Genomic DNA, 9660 nt, shown 5'->3' on the forward strand with positions numbered 1-9660 from the left:
GGACATCACTGAAAGACAGTAAGCAAGGATCCTTTCCAGTCTGTTTCAACTCCTTTCAAATCTATATAGTGCCTCCAAATTATATATTCTCTTTGAGTGTGGTGGAAATTGCCTTAGCCCTCATGAGCTTAACTCAGAAAACAAAGGTTGCTGGATGGTCACTGAACCCTTGACTTCTGGTTCTCTGTCTCACACCAAAAATAGGAAGGAAAGCCAAGAATTGAGAAGAACAAAGCTGGTTTATTAGGAAAATTCTTGATGGAGAGAAGTTGTCCAAAGAGAACTATACAACCTTACTGTCCTGCCCTGTGGCCTCCTTAAGAAAGAAACTGGGAAAAGACTAATGCCATCTTTATTAGATCTGTCATACTTTTAGTACATTCTTTGTGAGTCAAATATGTTGCGCTCCAAATTTCATTTATAAGCATCCTCAGTCAAACTAAAGACGTTGATTATGTATTGCTTTTCCAGTCAAGTAAGTGGTCTTTCTTTTTTTTATTAAGTCTCTTGCTCAAACTCTTCGGCTCATTTAGTAGCCTATGGATTGACTGTTCTTTCTCCTTCATGTGTTAAGGTACTATCTCATAATTCCATTGGACTCTCCCTAACATCACAGAAAGCTATTTCCTTTCTCATTTTCAAAATTAAAAGTGAAAGAGAATGTTGATTTTTGTATTTTATATTTTACATATAAACATGATGCTCTAACCATATAATTCAGCTTATTCAATGCAAAATAGCCTCAGGGGGACAAGTAAAATACATGACACAGAAACTTCAATTTGCATATTAACAAATTGCAAAAAGACATTTAGCCCACATATATTCTGTAGACTAGCTGAATCTTACAGAAGCCACAGTAGTGAGCACTATGAGAATATTTCTTGTTTTACCACCACATTCTTGATGTCCTCAGGAGTTATTATTTAACGGGAGAAGATAACAATCAGTTCTACATCAAGTAGCCACTACTTTCAATAATTCTACAGCAAGTAACCCACACCAAGTCCAGCAGAAGCTTTCCTGGAAATTGGTAGAGATGCAGAGTACACTGGAAGGCATCCTTCTTTCTGTTGCCACGTGTGAAGCTGTACTGGGAGTTTTAGGCAATGCATTTATTGTATTTGTAAACTGCACAGACTGGGTCAGGACTAAGAAACTCTCTAAGATTAACTTTATTATCACTGGCTTGGCAATTTGCAGGATTTTTAACATCTGGATAATAATTTTAGATTCATATACACAGGTTTTCTTTCTGCCTATGCTTATGGATAGCAATCTACGTGAATGTATGAGTTACATATGGGTAATTATTAACCACCTGAGTGTCTGGTTTGCCACCAACCTCAGCATCTTTTATTTCTTGAAGATAGCAAATTTTTCCCACTACATATTTCTCTGGTTGAAGAGAAGATCTGATATAGTTTTTGTCTTTCTAATTGGATACTTAATTATAACATGGTTAGCGTCCTTTCCACTATCTGTGAAAGTGACTAGAGATACTCAAATGCATCTGATCAACACATCTTTGCTGATCCACCTGGATAAGAGTGAGTTAATTATAAACTATGTTTTTGTCAATATGGGACCCATTTCACTCTCTATGGTGGCCCTAATTGCTTGTCTCCTGTTAACTATTTCCCTTTGGAGACACAGCAGGCAGATGCAATCTATTGGATCAGGATTCAGAGATCTCAACACCGAAGCTCACGTGAAAGCCATAAAAGTTTTAATTTCATTTATCATCCTCTTTATCTTATATTTTATAGGTGTTTTGATAGAAACATTATGCTTGCTTCTCACAGAAAATAAACTTCTCTTTATTTGTGGCTTCACTTTGTCATCCATGTATCCTTGTTGCCATTCCTTTATCCTAATACTAACAAGCAGGAAGCTGAAGCAAGCTTTGGAGAGGGTACTGCAAGCATTAAAATTCTGTGAGACTGAACAGATAAATGGATGTTCTGGCACACTTCAGCAAGGGAATCTCTGAAGTTCTTTCCATTTTCACTACATTCTCACAGTGTCTTTTAATTCAATTGTTGAATATCTTTGAAACCTTTGGCAGCTGATGTGACTGCAGCCACTCCAGTGTAAGACTTTTATAATGAGAGCAAACATTGGAAAAAGACTCCTCAGACTTATTCAATTGAGTTCCTAAAGCACTGACACCAATTCACCAGAGAAAGCAAAAGGTTAGTGAGGGAGAATTAGACATATATGATGAATCTTGACATTTAGGACCTAGAACTGAGGAACCAGAGGGATGCTCCTGTGTGTCTATGGAATTATTTGTTACATAGTTACTTTTCCTTTTACAGTTAGTTACAGTAAATGCTTGGAGTGTTGGCAACAATCATGAGAGTGGATGTGATCTGTGGGAAATAGCTGGGGAAAAAGGCTGTTTTGAGAAGAGACGAGATGACTGATTTAACTGGTCATTATGCATATCAAAAACAGTGATTTCAAAAGAAGCCAAGTTGTGGAGCAAAGATGTCTGAGGAAAAATACTGCTGGAATACATCCAAAGGCCACTGTCTCATCCTGCTTCTGCAGAAAGAGAAAAAGAGCAAACAAAGAGCAAATCTATGCAGTTTAGCATTGTGCCTGAGGGTTTCAACATACACATGCACACAACACAAACATATGCATGTATACACACATACACTCCTGTATATAGACTTATATTCACAGACACATATGTCTATTGTTTTTAGAGAGAATTTTTATTGTTCACCGGAATAATCTAAATCAGTGGAGTTCAACTTGTGAATCTCCACCCCTTGGATGGCTGAACAACCCTTTCACAGGAGTCACATATCGAATATTTACATTAAAATTGTAACAATAACAAAAAGGAAGTAGCAAAAAAATAAGATGGTTGAGGTCAGCACATGAGGGAGTGTAGTAAAGGGTCACAGCATTAGGAAGGTGTTGGAGGTGGTATAAATCGACGTGAATGTATTATGTTGACAACATACAACAGAGCATTGGCTGTATGCTAATGGTCAGTAACATATTTCTACACATACAAAATATTAATTCAGTTGCTATGTTTCTGAAGCAATATTTTATATTTCCATTATCTTGTTTGAGAATGTATATACAGATGAAAGTAAAACAAAAAGGTTTTGAAAATATCTGTTTTGGAGAGACAGAAATGACCTGGTTGGGTAGGCAGAGAGATTGGGTAGTTCTTGGAAGAGATGAAGTAGGGAAAATTATGACCAAAATAATTCTGTTTAAAAATTAATAAAAACTACAAAAGAAATACAATGCCACTAACCAGGTTCAAAAAATTCATCAGATAAGATCATCTGAAATCATACTCAGTAGCAATTCTCTTTCTATGGATTACAAGTTACCTATTACATGTTGTTAAAAAAAAAGTCCAGTGTAATAATTACTTTTGAGTGTGTATAGTAAGTGACTATAATGGTGGATCATGGCATTTATATCTGTATTGTGTTTTCTGTAATTATCTTGGCTTAGGTTTTTTACTACGTCAAATATACATAAAACAAACATTATGAAACATGAATAATATGACACTTTCACCCAATATTTTTAAAAAATAACATTGCTAAGTGTTGAAAACAGAACAGAACTAAATATCCACAATAATGAGAAGTAATATGATAATAAGAGAATTAAAAGAAAAAAAAAGCACAACTACAAAAGTCAAATTATCCTTTTGAAGATGACATTATCCAAGATTCAGAAAATAAAACAAAGAAAACAAACATTATAACTAATAAATACTTTCTGGAAAATAGTAAGATATAAAATCAACATACATATCCAGTTGCTGTTTTTAATTAAATTTTTATTGGCTAATCTCTGTATTTACATGTCAAATGTTATCCCCTTTCTCACCACTCCCAGCCTCCCCTCCACTTCCTCTTGTTTGATGAAGGTGCTCCCTCCCCCAACCATCCCCTCCACCTCAGCCCCTTGGCATTGACCTACACTGGGAAAAAACATCTTAACTGGACCAAGGACCTCTTTCCCCATTGAAGCCAGATAATGCTATCCTCTGCTACATATGCAACTTGTGTTATCAGTCTCTCAATGCGTGCTCATTGGTTGGTGTTTTAGTCTCTGGGAGTTCTGGTGGGTTTGTATGGTTGATAATGTTGTTCTTCCCATGAGGTTGCAAACCCTTTCAGCTCCTTCAGTCATTTCTCTAGCTCTTTCATTGGGGTCCCAGTGTTAAGTCCGATGGTTAGCTGCAAGCATCCACAACTGTATCTGTATGACTCTGGCAGAGCCTCTGAGGTTGCATCCAGTTGCTTTCTTATTACCAATAAAAATATATTGAGAAATAAGTCAGCAGTGGAGTGGGGAAAAATATCTCATTCATAATGCCTACAAAACTATCGAGGGATAATCATGACCAAGAAGGTGAAAAACCTCTACAATGAAGATTTCAAAATGATTTTTTTAAAATCAAAGACACTAAAACATAAAATAACTTCTTGTGTTCATAGATTATCATATATTAAACTGCAAAAATGTCTATATTGCTGAAAATAAATTGTAGGTTCAATTAAATATCATTCAAATAGCAATGACTATCTTCACTGAACTGGATTAAAATACTAAAATTACCTGGAAATCCCAATAGCTAATGAAATTGTAAACACAAAGAATATATAAATCATATTCTCTAATCTCAAATTATAGTAATTCACTGTAACTAAAACAGCATGGTTCTTCACAAAATATGCTTACAGACAAATGGAATGGAATATACAAAGCAGAAATAAAGCCACACAGCTGCAGCCACTTAATTTTTCTGACAACAATCTTATCAAAACACATGTTGGGATGGGAGGAACAGCCTCTCTAACAAATAACATTATAAAAAAACATATCCACATTTGAAAGAATGAAAATAGATCCATACTTCTCAGTATTCACGAAAATCTATTCAAATTGATCAAAGACATTAATGCAAATGGGAAACTTTACATCTGATGGAAGTAAACAGGAAAATTTTTCAAGAGATAGGTGCAGACAGGGACTCTCTGAACAGGTCTGTACTATAGTGCACAAAATGGCAAGAAAGATTACATGACATTAAAAAGCTGCTGCAAAACAAAGCAGACAGTGAAGTAAGCGAAGAAATGGCCAAAAGAATGGGAGAAATCTATTGCTATATCTGTGTGTATGTGTGTGTGTATGTGTGTGTGTATGTCTATGTGTGTGTCTGTGTGTGTGTGCCTGTGTGTCTATGTATAAGAGGGGGGCAAACAGACAGACAGACACAATAACAGAGAGACAAATGACAGAGACAGAGAGATGGAATAAGAGGATTAATGATTATAAACATAAAAAATTAAAGTAAATGTGAAAAATCAAGCAATACAATTAAGAAATAGGCTAAGAAAATAAAGAGTTCTCAAAATAAGAAATTCAAATGGTCAATAAATATTTGGAAGTATGTTCAGTACATTTAGCCATTAGGTAAATAAGACTTAAAATTTCCATTGATTTACTGTAATCTCATCTGTTGACACTTGGCACTAGATCATATCCTGTTCATGTTCCAGGCAGATAGTACTTTCCAATGTCTTGAGGAGTGTTTTTGTCTAGATATTTCAGTGTCTAAGGTTTTAAATAGGAGTCTCTAGCCTGTTTCAAACTGAACTTTGAACTAAGTGAAAGATTTAAATCTACTTTCATTCTATTGCAGGCAGATGCCATGTTTTTTCAGAATTTTTAGCATGAATAATCATTTGACCAGTGTATTTTCTGTATTCTTTGTCAAAAATAAGGTGGACATTCTTTTATCATCTTCTCTATGGTCCTCTATTTTGTTTTATTGTTCTAACTGCCTGTTTGGATGCTAGTAGCAAGCTAATTTTATCAGTATAGCTCTATATCATAATTTAAATCCAGTAAAGATATTATGATATCTCCACCTATGTGTTACTCTTTGATATCACTTCGGCTATTTGTAGTTTTTTGTGATTCCATAGAATTCCTGATTTTTTTCTACATCTGTGAAATATGGTCTATGAACCTTGATAGATAATGCATTAAATCTGAAGATTAATTAGACTGGCCACTTTCGTAAAATTAATTCTCTGAACCCAGAAACATCTTTCCATAATCTAGTATCTTTGATTTTCTTTTTCTATGACTAGAAACTTTCACTGTAACTTTCCCCTCCTTATATAAAACAGTTTCTAACTCATCCTGTTCAGAATGTCTATCATCATCAAGGAAGTAAATGACCATGACTACTGACGAATGAGAGAGAAAAGAATGAGTTATATATTGCTGGTGAGAATGAAATTATTCCAGCCTCCATAGAATTCATTTCCTAAAATGTATGTACAGATATCGCTGTGATCAGAAAAGCTTTGTGGACAGGACATATCCAGTTGGCACTGAGCTGGAAGCTTTATTATGCTATATTAGCTTGCCTAGTGCCTGCTAAGAAGGCTGATACTGTTGAGAGCCGTTTGTGCCTCACCCACGCATGGCGCCGGCTTCCTGCCCATGACTCAGCAAACAGAGCCCAAGAGAGATAGTGCCCATGTGCCACAGATGTCACAGCCTGCTCTCGAGGGATGCTAATGAGTTACTGGAGGGCGCACCAATCAGGTAGTGACACGAGTCTCCTGGGCATTTATAAGCTGTGCATTTTCCTTCCACGTGGTCCACTGCTCAGAGTATTGTACAATAAAGGTTGTTCGCAGAAGAATCCTGTTGTTGCACACCTTTTCCTGCCGGCGGGAAGTGGGGCACGCGACATGATACAGAGGAGTTCTTATCGCCCATTTCATTCAACTATGTATTCTTGCAAAACTAATTAAATCAACTGGTACCAAGGTGGCAAGCATATTATGGAAATAACCAACTGTTTTCTGATTAGAGGTCCTCAACATGATGTTCAAACCAGATCAAAAACCCAGGGTTTTATTGTGACTCTTTTCAAGGGAGACAAGTAGAGAGATAGATGGAAAATGAAAGCTAAGAATGTTATCGCTATAATATGATAACAGCTGTTTGCCTAATATATAAGCCCCTTTACATGCACTTTTCCCTCAGTTAAACTCTCTGCATTGACTCTAGTTCAGTGTTATTATTTTTGTGTGTCCTATATAATACTCAGAGACATTTGTACACAGAAAGTGTCAGTAACCTGGCTAAGAGCATATGCCATTCAAAAATGTGCTAGTATTATCTTGTGTGCCAGATGTGCATGAAAGTAATATGCTAATTACTTCACCATTACAGATAGGCTATGTCTTCTTTTATACATTTCTTTACGTTCCATGAATGTAGATGTGGGTTTAGGAATGTGTATAAATGTATGTACATCTGTAGAATGCCTGTAGGTATGTTACACATGTATAATGTGAATGTTACAAAATTAGATTCTCAAGCCTTAAAGTTCTCCAATTATTACATGTCATTTACTCTTCAAATAACTGTTACTCATGCACAGTACTTGCAATCACTAACTGTGATTACTTTCAGAGAACAGATAATATTTTCTACATTCAGGGTGGCAAAGATACAGACTGCACATCAGACTTTCTGAGACTGATCTTTCTCCTATTAAATGTAATGCAAAAATTATTACTATCCTTATCTTGCTAAGTAAGTATTTGTAAAGATTCCATCTATTAACCTAAATAATGTGTCATCTGTAAAATCTAAATAATTGGGTAATCAAATGACTATATTATCAAATTAAATCATTCCTGGGCATCTATCATAAGGATTCTAAATCAACATGCTATGAAGATGTTCATACATCTATGTTTACTGCACCCCTAGTTACAATCAGCAAACTATAGAATCAGCCTATGCTGATAATAGATAAATGGGTAAATCAAATTTGATATGTATAAACAGTGGAGTTTGATTGAGCCATAATTAAGAATGTCATTTTAATGGAAATGGTATCAACAGGAGATAAATCATGATACTTTAATGAAATTTTCTTTGTGAAACTATTCCTATATGCAATAAACATATGCCAATAAAAATATATAAAACATTTTAAAGTTGTAAATTGTACTGTATCCATAGCTAAATTTAGGTTTTAATTAAAATTAATTAATTTAAAATAGTGAGTTGTTTATTTAAATGTTCTACATACTATTTTAATAGTAAAAATTAAATTTTTTACTTGCTTGTTTATTTATTTTCTGTATGGTATTGCAGTTTTCAGAGTTTGAAGAATTTATTTTTGTTTGTGAACTCTCACTTTGTTATCCAAACCAGTCTGGATCCCCTAGGTTTAAATGATTCCCATGTTTCAGTGTCTCAAGCAGTTAAAGGTATAGACAGTTTCCAAAAGTCCAGCTAACAATGCATTGCTGTGGAAAGAAAGAGACTGAAGTGCTAGTTTTGTTGGTTTGAATCCTGTCAGTGTGTGTCTGGCATTCCCATATTACCATTCAGTTTACAAAAATGCAAAGCAGTGTCAGTAGACCAATTAACATGCATGAAACAGAAACTTTCATTTGTTTATTAACAAACTGCAAGAAGACATTAGTCTGCACATACTATGTAAATAGTCTAAATGTTAGAAAACAGAGGGAACTTCATAAAGATGTTTCTGACTCCAGTAAAAGGCCACTCTGAAGTCTTTAAACACAGAAGGAAAACATCATTCATTCATCTGTCAAGCCTCCATCTTTTAAGCAACATTTTGCAGCAGGTAAAAGAAAAAGTTAGAAATTATAGTTGCAGCAGAAGCAGTCTTAGACATCTGTAGAGATGCTGACTATAGCAGAAAGCATCCTCCTTTGTTTTGCAACTATTAGTTCACTGCTGGGTGTTCTAGGAAATGGGATTATCCTCCATGCAAACTGCATTAACTGTGTCAGGCAGAAGTTCTCCACAGCTGGCTTTATTTTCATAGGCTTAGCTATTTGCAGAATCTGTGTCGTATGTATAATAATCTCTGATGGATATTTAAAATTATTTTCTTCACATATGGTTGCCTCTGATGCCCATATTATAGTTACTTCTTACCTGTGGATACTTACCAGTCACACGAGTACATGGTTTGACACTTGCCTCAACCTCTTCTATCTCCTGAAGATAGCAAATTTTTCTCACTACAGCTTCAACTTGAAGAGAAGAATCAGCGCAATGTTTATCTTTCTTCTGGGATGCTTGCTTATATCATGGTCAATTGCATTTCCACAAACAGTGAAGATGCTTAATGATAAAATGCAACACAGAAATACCTCCTGGCAGTTTTACTTACATAAGAAACAGTTCAGTAAAAACCATATTCTTCAAAACCTGGGAGTCATGTTCTTCTTTATCGTGGTTGTCATTACATTTTTCCTATTAATTATTTCACTTTGGAAACACAACAGGAAGATGCAGTTGTCAAGATTCAAAACCGTTAATACCGAAGTTTATATGAAAGTCATGAAAGTTTTAATTTCTTTTATTTTTCTATTAATCTTGCATTTTATAGGTATTTTTATAGAAACATTGAGCTTTTTAATATATGAAAATAAACTGCTATTAATTTTAGGTTTGATAATTTCATGCATGTATCCTTGTGGTCATTCATTTATCCTAATTCTAGCAAACAGCCAGCTGAAGCAGGCTTTTTTGAAGGAACTGAAGCAATTAAACTGCCACAAGAAAGACAAAGATGTCAGAGGGACATGA

At 35.0% G+C, this 9660-nt stretch overlaps 1 protein-coding gene across 1 annotated transcript; it reads left to right on the forward strand.

The window, feature by feature from the left end:
- Positions 1-8745: 8745 nt before the first annotated feature.
- On the forward strand, positions 8746-9660 carry LOC308418395 (taste receptor type 2 member 106-like; the record flags this gene model as incomplete). Its single annotated transcript, XM_080913749.1, has 1 exon — positions 8746-9660. The coding sequence occupies one exon, from the start codon at positions 8746-8748 to the stop codon at positions 9658-9660; it is 915 nt and encodes a 304-aa protein (XP_080769875.1).

The sequence above is a fragment of the Micromys minutus genome (genome assembly GCF_963924665.1).
Source record: "Micromys minutus genome assembly, chromosome: 3".
NCBI classification, from domain to species: Eukaryota; Metazoa; Chordata; class Mammalia; order Rodentia; family Muridae; genus Micromys; species Micromys minutus.